Source organism: Phodopus roborovskii, unplaced genomic scaffold, assembly GCF_943737965.1.
Source record: "Phodopus roborovskii unplaced genomic scaffold, PHOROB, whole genome shotgun sequence".
Taxonomy (NCBI): Eukaryota; Metazoa; Chordata; class Mammalia; order Rodentia; family Cricetidae; genus Phodopus; species Phodopus roborovskii.
In genome coordinates, this window is record NW_026126469.1 from 17247456 (window position 1) to 17270207 (window position 22752).

The 22752-nt window shown below is 42.8% G+C and overlaps 1 protein-coding gene across 1 annotated transcript in view; it reads right to left on the minus strand.

Moving 5' to 3' along the window:
- The window catches only part of Senp5 (SUMO specific peptidase 5), a 30329-nt gene extending 11411 nt beyond the window's left edge, over positions 1-18918 (minus strand). Inside the window, exons 1-7 of the mRNA XM_051191614.1 lie at positions 18847-18918; positions 17873-18138; positions 8549-9711; positions 3675-3780; positions 3408-3546; positions 3137-3184; positions 1421-1498 (exon numbers count right to left, since the gene is read on the minus strand). Of these exons, the coding sequence (XP_051047571.1) occupies positions 1421-1498; positions 3137-3184; positions 3408-3546; positions 3675-3780; positions 8549-9711; positions 17873-18138; positions 18847-18918 (1872 nt within the window). The remainder of the gene's footprint in view (positions 1-1420; positions 1499-3136; positions 3185-3407; positions 3547-3674; positions 3781-8548; positions 9712-17872; positions 18139-18846) is intronic.
- Between the last annotated feature and the right edge of the window lie 3834 nt (positions 18919-22752).

Sequence of the window (22752 nt, forward strand, 5' to 3'; positions counted from 1 at the left end):
GGATTCTATCCCCAGCAGAACACAAAGCAGATGTCATGGTAACATTGAGGTAGAGGCAGAAGAATCAGGAAATCAAGGTCATCCTCAGCTATATAGGGAATTCCAGGCCAGCTTGGGATATAAGTCTAAATAAAGAAATATATCTTATTTCCATTGACTTAGGAGTTATTCTTGGTTTTGGTTGGTTGGTTTGTTGGTTGGTTTGAGACAGGCTCTCACTGTACAAACTTGGCTGGCCTGGAACTTTTTATTAGGTGAATGGCCCTGAACTCACAGAAATCCACCTGCCTCCATCTACTTCCTGAGTGCTAGAATTAAAGACAAGTGCCACCTTGCCTGCCTTCTTTTTAAAATAACAACAACAAAATAGAGTTTCACATAGCCCAGACTAGCCTCAAGCTTCTGGTCTTTCTACCTCCACACGGGCTTTCAGAGTCCAGCTAAGATCCATTTCATTTTTCCCAATCCTCCCAGTCAGCTTACAAAGTGAAAAGTAAACAAACAAATAAAAGGACGAGAGGAGGTGGCAGACACCTTTAATCCCAGCACTCAGGAGGCAGAGGCAGGCAGATCTCTGAGTCTGAGGCCAGCCTAATCTATAGAACAAGTTCCAGGACAGGTCCAAAGCTAAACAGAGGAACCCTGTCTCAAAACAAACAAACAGACAAAAAAAAAAAAAAAAAAAAAAAAAAAAAAAAAAAGTGAAAAGTATGCCAGGCATTGTGGCATTCATCTACCTAGTACTCAGGAGGTAGAGGTAACATGAGGAGTTCAAGGCCAACTATAGCTACATATTGAGTCAGAACAGCTTGAGCTACATGAATCTGAGACCTTTTGTAACAAACAAACAAAAAACAAAATTATTTCTGTATTTATTATTTGAGTTTTAATGTATTGGTAACTGTCAAAATACCAAAAATAGACTATAAAGAGGTTTCAAGTGTTTCCACGCAGGCACAGTGAAGACCTGTAACCCACATTTGGGAGACTGAAGCAGGAAGGTTGGGAGTTGGAGACCAGCCTAAACTACGTAACACTCATAGAACCAAGGTTAGAGTTGTAGACAGTGACAAAGTGACAAAAGTACTTCCTAGCACACGAAAGGCCCGGGCCCATCCCCAGTACCACCAGGAAAAAAGAAAAAAGAAAGTCGTGACAGAATCACTGAAAGCACTTTAGATATTTTTAGCTTCTTATTCCAACGGTCAGCAACATACAACAGACAAGTTAAATGTCTTGTCCAGGGTGGCCAACAAGCTGTAGTAATGCTGGTGAGCGCCCAGACTGGCACTCCTCCCCTACAGCACATTCTAACCCTAGTGTCCTGTCCCCAAACATTAAAGCCTCACAGGAAGGTCCCGGTCCTCCCACCAAGAGCAGCTTAGCCATTTCAGATTCACTGTAAATGGAAACAGAGTACCTTTTTAGTCCATCTCTTAACTCCATTATAGCCTTTGGTTACCAGCTGTCTATGAAAAAAGCTGTTGAAGAAGTGGACCTGCAACACAAACACAATCAACCAGGTCACACTGTGCCAGGCCCAGATCCAGCTTCACGAGAGAACAGACTGGAGAGCTTGGAAACATAAAATGAACAAAAAGGGATTGAAATAATTTTTCTTTCTTTCTTTCTTTCTTTCTTTCTTTTTTTTTTTTTTTTACATTTTGAGACAGGGTTTCTCTGTGCAGCTCCAGCTATCCTGGAACTCGTTCTGTAGACCAGGCTGGCCTGGAACTCAGAGATCCACCTACCTCTGTCCCATCATACCCCCTGTCCCCCTCCCCCAATGCTAGGAGTAAAGATGTGCACCACCATCACCAGGCCCAGATTTTTTTTTTTTTTTTAAACTTCTGATCTTCCAGTCTCCACCTTCTAAATATTAGGATTGCAGGGCCAATCTGGGATACACAATGAACACTGTCTCAAAAAAATAAAAAACAAAAAACAAAAACAAAACAAAAAAAAAAAAAAAAAAAAAAAAAAAAAAAAACTCCACTAGGATCCCAGCACTTGGGAGGCAGGTGAATCTCTTTGAAATCAAGGCAAGCCTGGTCTACATAGTTAAGACTGTGTCTCAAAAACAAACAAAACAGAGTTGGGTGCATTGGAGTACATCTGTAACCCCAACATTTCAGCAGGGGCAGGAAGATGGCCTAAGTTCAATGCCAGCAGACCTATAATAGGGAATTCCAGGCCAGCCAGAGCTTTATAGCAAGACCCTGTTACAAAAATACAAAACAATACAAAGAACCATTCTGCTTAATTTTTTAAACTTTATTTATTTGTTTGTTTATCTATCTATCTATCTATTTATTTATTTATCATGTGCTGTGTTTTTCAAGACAGGGTTTCTTTGTACAACCCTGGCTGTGCTGGGACTCAGACAAGATCGTCTGCCTCTGCCTCCCCCAGGGGTCAAAAAAATCTATCAGAGCTCCTGAAACTGGAGTTATGGACAGTTGTAAGCCACTATGCGGGTACTAGGAATTAAATCCAGTTTCCTTGGAAGAGCAACCAGTGCACTTAACCATCTCTCTAGCCCCAAGAGAGGTATGCACCACCACTGCCCAGCAGGACACTGAAGGATTTTCTTAAGCAAAAATGTCTTGTTTTGGTCGAGTGGTGGTGGTGCACACCTTTGATCCCAGAGCTCAGGAGGCAGAGGCAAGAGGACCTCTTTGAGTTCAAGATCAGTGTGGTCTATAGAGCTAGTTCCAGGACAGCTTGGACTGTTACACAGAAAAACCCTATCTTGAAACACTGAAAAGTTTTGTTTTCTTTTCTTTTTCCTTTCTTTCTTTCTTTTTTTTTTTTTTTTTTTTTTTTGAAACAAGGTCTTAAGTAGCCCATGCTGGTCTCAAATTTGCTATGAACCCAAGGATGATCTTGAACTTCTGACCCTTCTGCCTCCACCTCCCAAATTGCTGGGATAAAAGGTGGTATACAACTACACTCCACTTAAGCAAAAATGATCTGATAGAAAATATGGCAGACTCTAATGCACAACCAAGACATAATCTAACTCATGTAATCTAAAGAATACCAGATAATTATATACTGTTTAAAAGCAAAAACCTAATAACCACCTTAACTATTAATAACACAGGACACTGGTAAAGAGGGAGCGCCCACTTACTTTGTCTGGGACTGCATCCATTATCAGCTCACCATACATATTAATAACCTGTAAAATTAAAACCCACTCATTAGTCCTATACAATTCAGGACATCCCCAGGTGTATGAGGTACATGTTGTTGGTAGTGAAGGTAATAAAACCTGAGTCACTTCACTAAGAATTAGAGAGAGGCCTTGTTTCTAAAGATAAATGGAAAGCCAACCCAAAAGATATGTTTTATTGGCCAACCCCTGTGCAAGTTTCTACCCTGAAGACCCACAATGCACTAACCTGGTCATTCAACCAATTCTGACCATCCAGGGTGGCCAGATCATCCATATCCAGCATGTGCTTATTGTAGAAGATGCGAAAGTTGCACTTTTGATGTCTGGCCCGGTAGTTTGTTATTTCTCTATTGATAAATGGTTTTCTAAAACAGATTTTGAAAGAAAAGTTTTAAATAAAATGTATTTTTTTCAACACACAACTATTTCTTTTCTCTTAAGGGAAAAGTCATTTTCAGAAGTAACTATCTTAACTTTTACATTACTGACATACCTATTAGAAAAGTCTTCATTAAAGACATCTTTTAATCTCCCAAGGACATCTTTTTCACTGAGTGGGACCAAACTTCCATACTTTTTCATAACCTCATCTAGGAATCCTTACATAAAGGAAAAAGAAAAACATGGGAAATTTTTTTCAGCAAAGTTGTTCTCATAACATGGAAGACAGAACATATCTGTTACAGCATACAACCATAATCTATAGAAATACAGTTACACTAAAAAAAAAAAAAAATAAATAAATAAATAAAAATAAAAAAGATGTCTGGGCCTTTACCACTTTAATACACAAAGAGAAGTCGGAACTATCATTTCACATTGGATTTTTTGTTATTTCACCGTTGATCTTAGCCAAAAGCTAGGCAAGCAGTTGGGGCTGGGGGTTGAAGCCAGGAACCATAAACAGGATAGATCTTTATCTCATCAGCCTCCTTACAGGCTAGGGTTACAGGTATGTGCCACCATGTCCAGCACAGACTGTATTTTTAAAATATTGACACACTTAGAAGCTAGTCAAGACTAAGACATTTCCAAGAACAGTGATGCATTCCTATGGTTCCAGCTATGGAGAGGCTGAGGTCAAAGAGCACTAGGGCACAGAAATTCTGGGATAGCAAGGTATGATTTGAATAAGAATGGTCCCGATCGGCTCATATAGTTAACAGGATTAGGAGGTATAGCCTTGTTGGAGGAAGTGTGTCATTGGGGGTGGGGTTTTTTGTTTGGTTTTGTTGTGTTGTTGTTTTTCCAGACAGTTTCTCTGTATTGCTTTAAAGGCTGTCCTGGAACTAGCTCTGTAGACCAGGTTGGCCTCAAACTTAGAGATCTGCCTCCCAATTGCTGGAATTAAAGGCATGCATCACCAATGCCGGCTCCTAGGGATGGGTTTTGAAGTGTCTTACTGCCTGCCGATCAGGGAGATGGAATTCTTGGCTACTTTTCCAGTACCACCATATCTGCCAGAGTGCCACCATGTTCCCCAACATGATAATGAACTACACCTGTAAAACTGTTAAGCAAGCCCCTATTAAATTGCCCCCCCCCCAAACAGTTTTCTCTGTAGCTTTGGATTATGTCCTGCAACTCACCCTGTATACTAGGCTGGCCTTGATCTCACAGAGATTGGCCTGTCTTTGCCTCCCAAGTACTGGGATCAAAGGTATGTGCCACCACTGCCCTGCTAAATACTTTCTTTTACAAGTTACCTTGGTCATGGTCTCAGTTCAGAGTAATAGAACTGTGACGAAGATATCAGGGTAACATAGCAAGACGTTCTCTTAGACAGGAAGGGGAAGGCATAGAGATAGAATGAGAGCTAATCATCTGGTCCCCCCCCCCAAGTAGTTAAAGGAGTAATTTAAAAAAAAAAACAAACTTTAAAATTGATAAGATTGGCATCACTGTATCATTTCAGTCTTTTTTTTTTTTTTTTTTTTTTTTTTTAAGATTTATGTATACAGTATTCTGCCTGTGTGTAAACCTGCATGCCAGAAGAGAGTACCAGATCTCATTATATATGGTTGTAAGCCACCATGTGGTTGCTGGGAATTGAACTCAGAACCTCTGGAAGAGCAGCCAGTGCTCTTGACCTCTGAGCCATCTCCCCAGCCCATCATCACTGTATTATTTCTATTTGATAATTTTAATACAACACTGAATCCGTCTCAATGGCATGTGCCTGTAACCCCAGTACTCAGGAGGCCAAGGTACAAGGATCATGGCAAGTCTGAGGGCAGCTTCATCCAAAAAGCAAATTCCAGACCATATGGTGAGACCCTGTCTTCAAAGGGCAAGCCTATTAACTACTCAGGACACCGAATAGCCCTGTGAGGGATGCTTGAGAGGAGCAATGAGCAAGGCCTTTCCTGTATTGTCTAGGCTGGCATAAGACCCTCCCAGCTCAACCTCCATAGCAACTGGGATTATAGACCAGGCCTAGCTCTAGAGAGACCTGTTTTAAAACAGAATTTTTAAAAAAAACATTTATTTATTTAGCTGTGGCATGAGTTCTCCCAATAGAGCTACACCTACAGCAAGGAAACAATTTCAAAAGGACCTTTCAGCCAGCCTGTAAGTCCATCTTTCAGTCAATTCATATATATATTCTTTTAATGGTTTCAATGATGATGACCACTGAACAAAGTCCCCAGGAAATAAAACCCTGACATTACTTGTGAACAGGTAACAAAGACACTGAGGAGGCTTAGGGGCTCATAAAGGTGGAAACACGATTTTGGGGATGATGCTGAAAAGGAAGAGCAACAGCCTGCTGGGCTGACAATTAAATCTGCACTATGATGGGAAAGCCATAACCAGCTCCTTCTGCTAGGCCGTCGATTCAGAATGAAAAGGACTCTTCTGCACAGGGAAACAAAGATGAAAACCCTGTTTTGACTCCTGTTAACCTCCCACCAGAATGGCTACCAACTTTTTGCAATGCTGGAAACCCAACTCAGTACCCCAAACATACTAGACAAACCACAAAATTGTACCCCCAGCCCTTTATTTTTATTATATTCATTGTGTTTGTGTGTGTACAGTGAGGCACACCTGCCACAGGCACACACATAGAGGTCAAAGGACATAAGGGAGATGGTTCTCAAGGCACCAGGCTTGGCAGCAAGTGCCTTTACCAACTGAACCATCATCTCCCCAGCTCAGCCCTAGGCTTTTTAAAATCATTACCTGATTATCCACCTAAGTCTATTGGAGGTTCTAAGAATAAAGCATATAATGTTTTAACATTTTTTATTCTTATTATTTCATATGTATGGGGTGTTTTGTCTGTATAAGTCTGTGCACCACATGTGTACCTGATGCCCAAGGATGCCAGAAGAGTGTGTCAGATCCCCTGGAAAAAGAGTTACAGATGGTTACAAGCCATCATGTGGGTGCTAGGACTAGACCCTGGGTCTCTGCATGATAAGCCAGGACTGTTAACCACACAACTACTTCTCCAGCACCAAGAGTATATATTTTAAATGAAAACCACAAAAAAAAAATAATAATAATAATTATACCCCAAAGAAAAATGGGGGTGGTGGTGTCCCAAACAACAAAAATTAAATTTTAGGTTCTACAATCTTGATTTATACCCCCCCCCAAAAAAAACTATCTTCTTACAGAGAAGTTAGGCTAGAACTGAACTGACAACTTCCTCCTACTGGCTAGCTTTCAGAGTGCTGTGCAGGCTGCAGGGGAAGAAAAGGCATCAGTGGTTTTACCAGCACTTGACCCTGGACCCTGAAAGCTCCAATACTAACAGGCCAAGCAAGATGTACCCACTAGTGAAATACTGGCATGAAGACTATGATGTAACCAACAACTTTCTGGCTGGATCTGAGACCTGCTCCACAGGAAGGAATTCATCCCTAATACTGAAAACCTGGGCAAAATCCCATGGATTGGGAGGTTTCAGGCTTAGTGGGGAGCCTACTACTTACTGTATGTTTTGATTTTTGCTAAATGGACAACTGTCAAACTGCCGTCTAAATACTTATGTTCAGAACCAGAGATTAGTAACCTCTACCAGAAAAGATTCTTTTTTGCAGTAGACAGTGTTTAATGCAGAGACCTGTAACTGGTCCAAATTCTGAGACTAGGCAGGGCTGTGATGGTGCATGCCTTTAATCCCAACACTCAGGAGGCAGAGGCAGGTGGATGCCTGGGTTCCAGGCCAGTCAGAGCTACACAGAAACCCTGTTTTGAAGGGGGCAAAAATGCTGAAAATAAGTGACTAATCAGTGCTCAGTCAGCTGTACCTAGGACATCTATGGCAACTCCTATAATGCTCAGGGACAGAGTGGGTGTCCTCTGGACACGTCATGCCCATTGCTCTTGTGAGCTTTCTGCAGCTGTGGTTACCAGCACAAGATTAGGCCAACAAAATCAGTCAACATCCTAACAGGCAGCACTGTGCAATTAGGACTCAGTGGGGATGTATGGAGGGAACAAGAAGAAAGAGGGGGATGTGTTGGGGGCACTAGGGAGATAAAGTAGGGATTGCATATAATCGATACATTATAGGCCTGGTGGCACACATCTTTTAGTCCCAGCACTTGGGAGGCAGAGGCAGAAGCAACAACAAAAACTAAAATCTCTGTTAAAGCAACATAAACAATGTTGTGGTATTAAAGAATGTTATATTTGGGAGTGACAATTCTTGATAATTACAATTAATTTAGCATCTTCATAACATCTTCTGCTTGATGCTATGTTCACAGAAATCAAAACACAATCCAAAGGAAAACTAGGTAAGGAAAAACTACATACAATAAAATGCAGTCAAACACACAAAAAAGTCATCAGGGCTAGGAACAGAGCTCAACTGACAGAATGTCTGCCTAGCATGCTTGAGGCCCTGAATTCAATCCATAGTCCCACATAAATTATGTATGGTGATAACATACCTGTAATTCCAGCACCTAAGAGGATCACAAGTTCACTGCCATCCTTGACTACATGGCAAGTTTGAGGTCAAACTACGCTACCTAAGATTCTGTCTAAAAACAAAAACACCCAATCTTATAAAATTTTCATCTGTAGTCTGTAAGACTGACTTGTGAAACAAGTTTAAAAGGTAATTTGGCCATCCTTTTAAAATGTTTAAGTATCAATATTCTTTTACCAGCAATTTGAATGGCAATTTAACTTATAGAGACAATTGTGTTCAAGAGAATTCATTGAACCCTTACAGCAAAATCAATACAAACTGAGAAGTAAGCTAAGCAACATCTCCATAATGGAGCAGCGTCTGATGTTTAAAGGGAAAGCCATGTGTGAGAGGTAAACCAAGACTCTTCTGGAAAGGGTAACTGACAGCAAGTATGGGCCAGAGGTTGGAGGGCAACAAAGAACAAAGCATACCAGAGAGGCAGGTTGAGAGCTGCTCATCGTCCACTGGAGAAGCCTTCTGGCTGTTCTTGCTGCCTGCCGTCTGGCTTTCTCTGAGCTCACTGCACACCAAGGGAGCATCCAGTGGACTTTTACAGTAAGGGTGGTCCAGCAGCTTAGAACTCAGGATGTTCTGCTTGAGAGACCCATCCTCCTCCATCTGGAAGTTCTCACTCTGAGGCTCTTCAGACACATGCCCGTCTACACTGCTCAGAGACTGATGTGCCCCACACACTGACAGTCTCACCCTGTCTTCACTCACAGCACCTGCCCCACCTTCCTGACTCAGAGTCATAACTGCTCTTTCCGTTTCCGAAGTGAACGTGTTATCAGAAGGATGCTCTGTTAGAGGGACCTCCTGGATTTGCTCTGTACACTCCCACTTAGGAGAAGAGGGTGACTGGTCCCAGGCATATGTGGCACTGCCATTCTGTTGGTCAGGGAATGCTTCATCTAAACTATGTTCCTTGTCCAAGAAAGGACTTTCTTTACTGTGGCCATCAGGCACTTGAGAGTTCTTTCCCTTTACCGCAACACTGCCGTCCATGTCTGAAAAGTATGGCTGACACCGACAAGGGTCTTTAGGTTCTGGGGAAGGGACTGGGCTGCAATTGCCACCCTCAGTGTTATCCCTAAGGTTCTCTTGATGGTCCCCAGTGACCTTCTGCACCCAGCTTCGCTGGGCTTTTCTTAGCTTGCAAACTCTGTTTTTCGTTCTGAAGTGCTGGGATCTGAAAATCCTATACCGAAATCTAATCATGGATAATTTCTCATACATCATAAGAGACACTTTGACTCTTCGATGTTGGTTAAGTTGGAACTTTTTTGGAATCAAGGGTTTCCCATTTCTGTGGTGCTCTAGCCCTTGGTAGCAGCCATAACAAATGCGCTTTCTATGTTTGTTCAAGACCTCGATCTTGCGGCTCTCACCTGGACTTTGGCTCTCCCCATTGAACTTCATGGGAAAATCTGAAGCTTGTGGGTCTGTCCTAGGTCTGTGACCACTGGCCTTACCTAAAACAGTATTTGCTGACAAGCCAGTAACTGCCTTCAGGAGATTTTTCTCTCTGCAGTATTCATGGTCCAAGTTCTTTGCTGATGACAGTAACTTATCTGCTTGGAGTTTCAGGAGACTCCTTGAGGAGGAAATGAAATGCTTAGTGTCCTTTCTTTTCACTTTGGCATACAAAGTACTAACATTGTGAGTAGCCACTCCAGACTTCGCCTTTGCACAAAGTGGCACATCTTGGATCCATGATTTCTGGATATGAAGAGCCTTCTTACTACACTGGAAATGCTTCAACTGTTGACCCCAAACAACTGGCCTTCCCAGCCTAGCTTTCAGAAAGCACACGTTTTGAGGAAAATAGAACTTCTTAAAGCTTCTAAACCCAGTATTCCATTTCTCAGTAAAGGCTAAGTGAATTCCTTTTTTCCATAGAATTTTCTTCTGTTTTTTCATTTTTCTGATGCATAATGAGAACTGATGTACCTACACAGAAAAAAGTTAAATTTCAATGTAAATACATCATAAAGACATAAAGCAGTTAAGATCAAAGAAATGAAAAAGAGCATTAAGTACTCCAATTTATTTTTGTCAGCCATAAAGAAATTGTACCTGATCAAGGTTCCCACTGCAAGAACTGGGAAGAAGACACAAGCATTTAACAAGGCCCCATTTTCTCTATACCTGCTTCTGATGGGATGTTTCAAGAATCATTTCTGGCAGGGTATGGTCACACATGCCTTTAATACCAGTACTAAGGAACTGAGATCAGGTAGATCTCAATCTCTGTGAGTTCAAGACCAGCCTCTTCTACATCGTGAGTTCTAGGTCAGCCAAGGCTGTATAGTGACACTATGTAACAAAACCCAACAAAAACCAAACCAAAAGTTGCCTGGCAGTGGTAGCAAATGCCTTTAATTCCTGAGTAACACTCAGGAGGCAGAGGCAGGCAGATCTCTGTGAGTTCACCATAGTCTACAGAGTTAGTTCCAGGATAGCCAGGACTACACAAAGAAACCCAGTCTCAAAATACAAGCAAAAAGCAAAGCAACCAAAACTTCTCAGTATATGCCAGTTTCTGTTTCTGTGATTTATTGAGTACTATATTGAAGGTATGCAAGTGCACTGCTTACAGGCCTACTGCCTGAGGAGGTCAGAAGAGGACTGTAGGATCCCTGAAACTGTCATTATGGATGGCTGTGAGCATGTGGGTGCTGGGAATTGAACCTGAGTCCTCTGCAAAAGTAAAAAGTGTTCTTCACTGCTGAGCCCTATCTTCAGCCCACTGGGCCAGTTTCTAATAGGACACATAAGGCAAAGACTTAGAAGAGAATTTCTGGGTTTTTAATACTTGAGCCACTTGAAAGCCACAGAATTTCTTGTATCGACACTGTTTCTCATTAGCTAAGTGACTTTGGATTTTGTGTTTTCAATAGTAAAGTGAAGATAGTAATGGAAGAGGAACCAAATACCACTTCAGATTTATATCTACTTATTTGTAACTTGCCCACAGGAAAACAGGCTATGACTTGGTGGATGACAGGCCCTACAAGTAGTAGAGCTCTGACTAGAACATGGTATCACACTGCCTTCTAGCTATTTATGTCTATATCCATAGATTAGAGCTGCTCTGAGCCAGGTCAGAGAAGCTCTGTATGCAGCAGGCAACAGTTAATGAATGCAGAGACTCAACTGATCAAAGTGGTAAATAAGTGACTCTTAGTGCTCAGCTCTAAGCTCTAAGGCCCAGGGAGCACAGAGGAAGAAGGAACGAAAAGAATATAAGAGGGCAAGATAAGTACTATGGACAGCTGCCTTCTGGACGTGACATGGCTGTTGCACCCAGGAACTCACAGCAGTGATGGTTATCTACTTAGGACCTGTACAAGACTGGACCCATCAACATTCCATTATGGATGGAGGAAGGGCTCACTCTCTCTGCCCTGAGGAGCTATACACAATTAAAGGTTATAAGGGGAGGGAGGTCTATTCTTCAATACTATAGCAGTGGTTAAGTTATTCTGTCTCAAGTAATAACCTCAACCCCTCACCCATGCTCTCGCAAGCAACTCTAATTAAATTTAGTGGAACACCAGAAAAAGGAGCGAGGGGGGAGGAATTGGGTGGTAGTAGCACACACCTTAAGTCCCAGAGGTCAGACGCAGAGGCAGGAGGATCTGTGTGTGTTCAAAGCTAGCCTGGTCTGCAGAGCTAGTTCTAGGATAGCCAGGGCTACACAGAGAAACTCTGTCTCAAACAACGAAAGAGAGAGAGAGACACACACACACACACACACACACACACACACACAGAGAGAGAGAGAGAGAGAGAGAGAGAGAGAGAGAGAGAGAGAGAGAAAGCGCTATGATGGTTTGCAGAGATTTTAAAAAGGCAAAAGCCCACTAGGTGAAAGAAGCAGAAGCAAGAGGACCACATATTAAAGTCCAACTTTGGTGCTATATAATGAGACCCTGTCTGACATGAATGAATGAATGAACGAATGAATGAATGAATGAATGAGCAAGCAAAAGCACCAAAGACAAAGATAATAAAAGAGGAGATAAGATCAGTAAAATTCCTAAAAGAAACAGTCACACTTGGTGGAATACACCTTTAATCACAGCAGAGGCTGGAGGATCTCTGAGTTCAAATCTCTAATGACTTCAAGGCCAGCCTGGTCTACACAGCAAGTTCCAGATCAGTTAAGGACACACACAATGAGACCTTGTTTCAAAAAATGAAAAGCAGATGAATGAGTAACACACTCAGGTCAAAAAAGGCAATGCAATGAAGTAAGCTACATGACCTCAAAAAGGTCCCAAACTAGAGGTAACAAATACCTATAGGAACATGGACAGAGCTGAAAAAGGAAGAGGAAGTTCCACCCCAGATCCTGCCTCCTACCCTGAGAGAGACAATGAGTCAGGAGAGCCATGCCAGTAAGAAAGCATAGTACAGACAGAGCAAGCTGAGATAAAGGAATTCGTGCTGTGAACTTGTACTCCTCACCAATTAGTCATACTGCCGATGAGGAGAAAAGATCACAGACATTTAATGCTCCCCAAAAGGCGGAAAAAGTATTCTTCAGTGCATTCTGACGTCAAAGAAATGTATGGGACTCTAACTAGATCCTAATTACCTTGCCCTTTCTTCCCCAAGAGTAGAAGTTTACTCTTCAGAAAGGGAAAAACAGATGTCCTGTGAGGGCAGTCTGAAGGAGAGTGATACAGTCAACAAGACATCTTTTCAACTCATCCTCAGATTGTGGCAATCCTCCAGAAAATCCATACATCAACACACAGATATTCCTCCAAGTTGGAGTCCACTGAGTCCCTGCATTAGCTGTTCAAAGTATGATGAGAAGTTTCTTCTAACAACTAGTCATCACACTGGTTCCTTCCTAACTAACACACTAACAAAAACATACTGATAACCAGCATAAAGATTAAGAGCCTAGAAAATTTTATCAATGAAAAATTCTATAAAAAGCTTAACAAAGAGCTGTGTGTTAGTGGCCCATGCCTTTAATCCCAGCATTTGGGAGGGGGAGGCAACCAGATATCTGAGTTCAAGGCCACCCTGGTCTACAGAGAAAACAAACAAAACACACACATACACGCACACACAAAGATATAGTGTTAATAATATTCCTAATGCATAATGAACTCTTAAATTAATAAATAAAAGATAAAGTCAGGCAGTGGTAGCACACACCTTTAATCTCAGCACACAGGAGACAAAGACAGGCTGTGAGTTCGAGGCCAGCCTCGAGTTCCAGGACTACCTCCAAAGCTACAGAAACCCTGTCTTAAGAAGCCCAGTCTTGAAAAACCATACATACATACATACATATATACATACATACATACAAAAAACTTGATAGCCTAATGAGAAAATAAATAAGGAGGCAATCACAAAGACTTCTTTTTTTTTTTTTTTTTTTTTTTTTTTTTTTTTTCAGACAGGGTTTCTCTGTCTTGTTTTGGAGCTGTCCTGGAACTACCTCTGTATACCAGGCTGGCCTTGAACTCACAGATATCCACCTGCTGGGATTAAAGGCATCCACCACAAACTTCCAAGGGACAAAGATTTCTAAATAGTGCTTAAACATAAGTTATTCAACTTTACTCTTAAGAAATCACTAATAAAGGAAAGAAGGAGAAAGCGGTCATGGTCCAGGACTATGCTCAAAGATAGTGTTAACTCACATGTGTCAACGTCCCAACACTAGTTGGCACAGAAAAACTAGCACATTCTCCTTCAGGAGATAAGTTACTTTCTTTACAGCTGGTCACCTCTCCAGTCAAAAGATACTTTGTTTTGAAGGTATCTGTAACCCAGGTCTACCTCAAATATGCAATCCTCCTGACTCTGCCACCTGACTGAAAAGGGCATTTTCAAATTTTGCTGATGGAATTCCACACTGACGCAATCATTTTGGAAGAGAACAACAAAAGTATCTATCTTTCAATCTGGCAACCATACTTGAAGCAATTTGAACAGAAGACACAGCTATGATAATAATGACAAGGCCACCTACCTGTTGCAACATTGTAATAGCAAATATTCAACCAATGCCTTCAGCAAAAGCATGGTTGAGAAAACTATTTTATCTACATGATGAATGAAGCTTCACTGAGGCAAGCATTCTTTCAGGAACCAGCATGCAGTGATTTACAAATCCATTCTTAGACGAAAAAGATGGTGAAGAAGATGAGTTCCAAAGGTGGGAGGTAGAAGAAATGAGGAGGGAAGAGCTAGTTCTCTATATGTCTTTTTTCTGCTGCTCTGGCTTTAGGACAAACTTAAAGCTTCACACCTTAAATGATCCTGGCTTGTGTGCTTTTCCTCTCTGCCTCATGAATGCCCAGCAGATGTTCCCACAATGAGCTATATCTCTTAGCCCCTTTACTCCAAATGTCTAATACAACCACACCACAAAAGGAAAAAATTAACAGCAACAATATTCTGACTACATACTCCAGAGCTAAAGACAGAGTGCATAGAGATACTGCAAAATGCATAGCAAATCTGCTTTTCCACAGAAGAGTCAATTCTGATATTATCAGTATCCCAAAGCTGAGCAAATTAAAGCTATACTTTCTACCACTAGAGAAACAATGAATCTCAGTGTTTATTTCAAATATAGGTATGGATGTGGACATACACTGATTTCTTGACTGGCAAATGTAGAACACAATTCAGTAAACACTGAGTACCCTACCAGACTTTGGTTTCTAAATATACTTATCTACTCAAAGAAATGGCAGCTTGAAATCCCAGCACTCAAATGCAGAGACAGGAGCATAAGGAATCCAACATCATCACTAGTTATATAGCCCATAGGAAGGCCAGCCTGAACTACAAGAGACCCTGCCCCTAAATAAATAAATAAATAAATGTTAAAAAAAAAAAAAAAGTCAGAACTGGGCAGAGAAAGTAAAATATGAACCTGAAATGTCACTGTAGTGCCAGAACAACATACACAGAGGCTCAAAAAATAAAAAATGCCATGTCAGAAAGATATACCCAGGCTCATGATGCCCCTATTATCTACCTAGTAACCAAATTCATGATAGTTAGACCCAAGAATATAACAAATACTCTATGAAAGAGAGAAATAGAGAGGGTTTCACTATGCATCTTTGGCTGGTCTGAAAGTTGCTATTTAGATCATACTGACCTTGAACTCCTAGAGATTGCTTGCTTCTGCCTCTGGAGTGCTGGGATTAAAGGCATGTATCACTATGCACTGTATAATTTTAAAGGGAAACAAAACTGGTAGAAGGGACGTCTTCCTTATACATAATTTCAAAAAAAAAAAAAAAAAAACAACAGAATGAGCTGGGCATGGTGGCACATGCCTTTAATCTCAGCGGGGGGGGGGGGGGAGGTACAGGAGTGGTACAGGTAAGATCGATCTCTCTGTGAGTTCAAGACCAGCCTGGTCTACAAAGTGAGTTCCAGGACAGCTAACTAAGACTGTTACACAGAAGAACCTTGTCTTGAAAAACAAACACAAAAACAGAATGAATGAAAGAAACAGAAAAAAATAAGATCTGCAATCTCTCTAAGAAGTACTGACTCAGCCAGGAGTAGCTACACTCCAATAACCCAAGTACTCAATGGGCTAAGGTAGACAGATCACAAGATCAGCTAAGTAGCTAGACTCTATCTCAGAGAAAGAGAGAGAGAGGAAAAAGAGTAAAGAAAGGAAAGAAAGGGAGGGAGGGAAAAAGGGAGGGAGGGAAGGAGAGAGGGAGGGGAAAGGAAAAAGAGAGGAGGAGAGGAGAGGAGAGAGGGAAAAAGAAAAGGTGGAGGGTAGAGGCTGGGCAATGCCTCAGCAGGAAAAATGCTTGCTACACAAACTTGAAGACCTGATTTTGGATCCCCAGGACCCATATAAGTTAAACACAACAACACATTCCTATAATCTCAAACCTCAATAATAACAGAAGACAAGTCTTAGGACTTGATGGTCAACATGTCAGCCAAATGGGTGAGTTCCACATTTAATGAAAGATCTTGTCTCAATAATTGAGTGCAGAAGCAATCCAGGAAGCACCCACACACAGTCTAAAGCAACCTTAACCCCACGTGACTAGAAACTAGAAAACAGTGGAGAAATGTCTTCTAAGTTCTGAGGGAAAATTATTTAACAAGAGATTTTAGATCCACATAAGAACTAATGACTGTAAACAGAAAAAGGTTTTCAGACAGGTGACTTAACTATACACCTCCCATATACCTTTCTCAAAGGGCTACAAGATAAGAAGAGCTATGTCAAATTATGGGAGTAAATCAAGAAGACAGGAGAATTAGGGGTTGGAGAACCAAGCTCAGTGCTTACTTAGCATGTGCAATGTCTTGGGTTCCCTCTAATAATAATACTACTAATATAAATTAAAGGTGGGGGAGAAAGGCAAACAAAGACAGACAAGGAGACTGGCTACTATGAAAACGTAAGTGGGAAAGCAGGGCAGATGGCTCAGTGCTTAAGAGCACTTGTACTCACAGCACCCACACGTGCCTCAAACCATTCATAACACTAGTCCCAGTAATCCAACACCCCCTTCTGCTCCCCATAGGCATCAGGCAAGCATATGATGCACATACATACATTTTTTAATATAACAGATGTTGGAGGCAGAAGTGAGAGCTAAAGAGAAAAGGTGTACAAATTGGACTTGTAATCCCAACATTTGGGAGACTGAGCCGGGAGACCGCTGCAAGCTCAAGGCGAGCACAATCTACACAACAAAATGCCTTCCAACCTGAGCAGCACATGAAATATTTTAGGAGCAGAGTATGGGGAATCTGAGATAAAGGTGCAAAGGACTCCTAAATGTAATGAAAAATAAATCAAGCATCTCCCAGGCCTTTTCTAAAGGCCTGGTGCACAAATGCTATCTCATGAGAGAACCTGATGAGTTATCCTTCTTATACCAGTGTTTTACCGATAAGCACAAGACATCTGAGTGACTAGGTTTCTTGGATGCTGCACACTCACAGCTCAGACTGCAATTAAGTTCCAACCACACAAGATCCTGGTGTATCTCCTGGCACCCTTCTTTTATACTAAGCTTAATCTGGACAAAAGGCAAAAGCATAATTAGGACATGTATCATGTACCATGCGTCCTGAATATTCTTAAATAACGTTTAACCAGAGCCTCGAAATTTTTCATTCAGTTATTCCAAGTAATTTGTATAGGTGTAAGAAAATGCTTACATTCAGGCGGTGAATTAAAAAACAGTATCAAATGGCAAGCTAGCGCTTTAATTCAGCTTCTCCGGACTCTTAAGTACAAACTCCCATGACCTTTCTGCATCCCACTTCCCCAAACAGAATGGCCCCACAGTGGGTTAATAATGCCCAGCACAGGTAGAATAAAAAAGTAGCCTTCCACCAACCTAAAGTCCAAGAGTACCAAGCATAAAAGCACGGAGGGAAGGAAGCAAAGCAAGGAGCAAGCAAAGCTGTCCGATCAACTCAAACCCCTCGACTTCCGATTCGGCAGGAGCTGGGAGCCTGACAGCTAATCTTCAGGCAAAGCTTCCCCTGGCTTCAGAAGGAGCGGCCCGGGGAGCGGGTTTTCTGGCTGTCTGGATCTCAAGGCTCGTGCTGCAGAGCAGGAAGAGGGCCGTGGTCCCCGGAGACCAGCGCCCACTAGGCGGCCTGCAGCGCGGCCGTGGGGAAGCGTGCGGGCCTCGGGCGGCGCTGAGCTGGCGTGGGGAAGGGCTGGTCAGCAGCGCTGCGGACGTCTGGGCTGTCCCGCTTCGCTTACCTACGTTCTTTGCTCCTGGCACCTAACGCGCTGGCTGGACGAACGCTGCAGCGGCCGGGACCGCTGCCTCGCCCACGCCCACACCCGGAGAAGCCCGGCCAGCGACCGGGACTCCGGCCTGCTCGCGGCCGGCGGAGCTGCCGAGCTTCCTCCCAGCCGCTGCGAGAAACCGGCGCCCGCTTTCCGCGTCACCTCCTCCTCCTTTCTTGCCCTTCCGCCAGAAGCTCCGCCTACGCCTCGTGCGAAGGGCGTGGCTAGAGGCGCCTGCTTCTAGAGGCCAGGTGTGCTCATTTTCCTGCATCAGCAGCAGGGATTTGCAGGGACTGCTGAGTATAGTTGGCCCGGCGCCGCAAGGCAGGTGTTTTACTTCCGCTCTTCGGCTTCCTTTAAGCTCTAGCGGTCAGAAAGGGTAAAACAATCTGGGCAGTGGTGGTGCACACCTTTAATCCCAGCATGTGGGAGTTAGAGGCAAGCAAATCTCAGTGAGTTCGGGGGCAGCCTGGTCTAAAATACGAGTTCCAGGACAGCCAGGGCTGTTACATAGGGAAGTCCTATTTCGAAAAATCAAAAAAGAGGCGGACGTTGGTGGCGCACACTTTTAATCCCAGCACTCGGGAGGCAGAGGCAGGCGGATTTCTGTATGTTCAAGGCCAGCCTGGGCTATGAGAGCTAGTTCCAGGACAGCCTCCAAAGCCACTGAGAAGCCCTGTCTCGAAAAACCAGGGCTGGGGGGGGGAGGGGGAGGAGAAAAGCCAAAAAAAAAAAAAAAAAAAAAAAAAAGAAAGAAAAAGAAAAAATAAAACAGATCATAGCTGATGTTCGATCCCCTGACTGGCCCAGGGTTTCCCATTCTACTTTCCCATGTTAATTTTGCCCCTTAGTAATGTAACCTACTTTCACGTTTTCCCAGGAGGAAAGGGCCTCCAGTTCGATGGTAATTGGCCTACCAGAACTCGGGAAGTCCACAATAAAACTTACCTTCCTGGTGCTTGGTACTTCAGTATTTAAAGATAAGAGTTTCACTATGCAGCACTGACCAGCCTCAGACATGAATCCTCCTGTCTAAGCCTCCTAAGTGCTGGGATTGATTACCGGTATGCACCACCCCATGCAACTCAATAAAATTGTTGAGGAAGTCCTTTACAATAAGCACTTCAATACCAATGAGAGAGGAAGAGATGGAGGTATCCCGGTAAACCTAAGCCAGGACTTCTCTGGAAAGGTTTCAGTCCCAGATCCATACAGTTTGTATATTCACTTTATACTCCAAAAGCACACGGCGGGGCAGGCAGGCAAGCAAAATCTTACCTAAGAGTAGAGGCAGTCAACAGGTTGTTAGGAATAACCTATTGTTTCAGCAGGTCATTCTCATCATTAGCAAGTAAGGTCATGCTCCGCAAATAAGCAGTACAAACAGTAAACCCTAAATAAATCAACAAATCAGTATCTAATAATTGGCCTTTTTACCTTATTCTACTTCAAAACTACTTTTCATTTTGAAGTGGAGCATGATAGCACATAATTAACCCCACAGTCAGAGGGGTGAGGAAGGAGGATTGCCATGAATTTGAGGGCCAGCCTGTTCTACCCAGTGAGACTGGGATGATTGATTTCAAATGTGAACTTCATGGGATTAATACACATCTAGGGAGGAATGGTGCCGTGTGCCTTCAGCACTCAAGAGAAGACAGATGGATCTCTGGTTCCTAGATGTCTAGTCTACATAGTTCCACGTGAACTGGATCTAGGAAACAAGCAGACATCATTGTCTTAATACCTGAAGATACAAATTTCAAAGCAAAAATAGTGAACCAGAGTAAAGAAAGTCAATGTATACTGATTGTGAGAACAGCCCAATATGAGGACTGTGGTATCAGGTGTTGGGCTCACAGTCTAGGATGATTTTTAGCCTTTCCAGCTGCAGGGGAGCCAGTCTCTGGCAAACTGACTATCTGCAGCTTTGCAAAGGGCTTTTTTGTTTGTTTTTTTGTTTTTCAAGACAGATAAATCTCCAATGACTTAATGGTCACCTTAAAGCCCAGGGAAAAAAAGAACAAATGAAACCCCCTAAATAATAGAAGAAAAGAAAATTAAGATAGGGCAGAACAGCATATGGCAGAGGTGGTGTGGCACACCTTTGATCCCAGCACTCAAGAAGGCAGAGGCAGGCGGATCTCTGTGAGTTTGAGGCCAGCCTTGGTCTACAGAGTGAGTTCCAGGACTCCAGAATAGGCAGGACTACATAGAGAGACCCTGTCCAAAAAAAAAAAAAAAAAAAAAAAAAAAAAAAAAAGAGCAAAACTGGCTGAAAAGATAAAGCTCAGCAGGAAGAGTGCTTAATGAGCATAGCTATAAACATAGCTATAGAAGAATCCTGTTGTTGAGCGTCGTTCTTGCAGGCAAGGCGATAGCGCTCAACAAGTGGTGCCGAAACCCGGGAACCTGACACCAGCGGCACAAGGGGGACCCTTCAGTCAGCTGGAGAGGATTCAGAATTGTGGCAGACAGGTAACAAAATAAGGTAAGTTCTGATAGACATGCTATCAGGAAAGCATGTCAGAAGCAGAATGTGACGAAAAGTTGGGTGCATGCAAAAAGAAAAAGGCTAGCAAAGAGAAAGTGAAAGAGCCCCAGAGACTGATCAAAAAATAAATAAATAAATAAAATAGAAAAGACACAGAATAATAAAAAAGCCACAGATGGAGAGAATCTGGATACTGTACGGTATTATATTGTCTTTGTATTGTTTGACTGCTGTAGAAACAACTGTTAAAGGAAATGTTGAGGGATTAATTCAATTTATATATTTTAAAAATGCTTTGACTCCAAAATTTAAGTTCAAGGACAAGTTACTGGGGAAAAGGATTTCTTTTTTTTTTTTTTTTTCAACAGGGCAGTTAACTCAGATGTTTCCTGTTTTTTAGGAGGATGGAAATCGTACTCATCAACCTTTGGAACATAAGCAGGTTAAGGAATTGGCTGAATCTGTCCGTGCTTATGATATTAATGCTAACTACACCTCCTCACAAGTAGAGAGACTGTCTGCTATGGCTATGACCCCTGCAGACTGGATGTTTGTCACAAAAGCATGCCTCACTATGGGGCAATATTTGGAATGGAAAGCCATATGGCATGATCTTAGCCAATCACAGGCCTCCATTGATTCACGATTAAAAGGAGGATTGATGGTAGTCAGAGAATTGATTTGGTGCAGGAACAAACTGACACACTCTGGCAGCTAGCCCAACTGGGCTGTCAATGGAAATATTCCAGTTTATGTGTCACCAGTGTACAATATGAAAATTATACAAGAGCTGAAAACCTTTCTAAACAACTTTTTCAGTACCTTTTAGGTGAATGGACAGGAGAATTTGATAGCCTGATGGACCAACTTCGAATGGCCATTGTCCATGTGAATTCCCGTGTGGACGCCTCTCTATCAGAAGGATCGTTCTCCTGGATCTCCACTGCTTTTTCCCATTTTAAGGAGTGGGCGGGTGTAATGGGGTTTGGCCTGCTGTTATGTGGTGGGGTGGTGCTCCTGCTCTGGTTGGTGTGTAAGCTACGTGCTCAACAGACACGCGACAAAGTGGTTATCGCTCAAGCCCTAGCTGCTATGGAGATAGGCTCCTCTCCCACTGTGTGGCTAAGCATGTTAAAAAATGGACATTAATTGTCCAATAGGACAGCCCTTGCACCCTGAGTCTTCTATGACATTGCACCAGGTTAGGGTGTCCATTTTTTTTTTTTTTACCAGAAACAGCCCTAAGGTTCTGCGGGTTTTTTTCCCATTGCACGCAGACAGGTGCTTCTTTAGTTTAGCCTACTGTAATAAATTCTTCACGCTCAGGTTGTTTGGCTTAGCACTGCACTCCGGGTTGACTCTGGCCATGAGCATCTCTGAGAAGGGCAAGTCTGGTTGCATGTGGGTTGGTGTCCAAGGCCCTACCTCCAGGGAAAAGATGCCGGATGGGTATGGCACTGACTTGGCTGACTACCAGGATTCAGGGTCATTACAATGTCCATCTCATTACTGGAGATCAGACCACTACCCTTGCATGTTGCGTTTATAAAACAAAAAAGGGGGAGATGTAGAGAGCCACTGGTGCCATTCCCGAAGATGGCGCCGGTTTCCTGTCCATAAGCCAGCAAGGCGCAGATGCACGATCCACGTCATGGGGTGACCGTTACGAGCGTTGCGGGCTGCACCTGTCAGTAACGGACACGACTCCTCTGAGCATATATAAGCAGAGCCCTTTTTCCTCCTCGGGGTCTTCCCTCAACTTGCTGTAATGAGCCGCGCAATAAACATAGCTGTAGAAGAATCCTGTTGTTGAGCGTTGTTCTTGCAGGCAAGGCGATAGCGCTCAGTTGGAAGGGCCCTATTGACCTTGGGGACTGAGGATTAGGTTAGGAGGGTCCAGAGGGTCTGTGAGGACCATGAGTAGCTTGGTAACAAGGTTTGGCCAAGACTTCCAGGTTAGAAATCCACATCCAAAAGTCATTTGCTAAGCCCAGAAGATTTACTGGTTTGGAGAGGGTAGATCCTCGATTACAGCTTTGCAGCTTTGAGATATGTCATGGGAAGATGGGGAGAAGAAGGTTCACTGTGTAGGAGATGCTATCTGGACCTTAGGAAGGAACACCAAGTATCCCCCAAGTATTCCCGGTCAGCCAGAAAATGCAGGACACTAGAGGTGTTTTGTAGAAGCAGTTCAAAAAAGAGGTGTTTTACATATTGGATAAGAGTGCCTAGAACAGGGTTGAGTTTTTCCAGGTCACCAGCAAGAGCATGATCAAAGAAAAGAGGGCTCCAGGGAAACCCCCAGGGAAGGACTGTCCAAGATATCTGAATGTCAGGCTCTGGCTAAATAAATGTGAAAA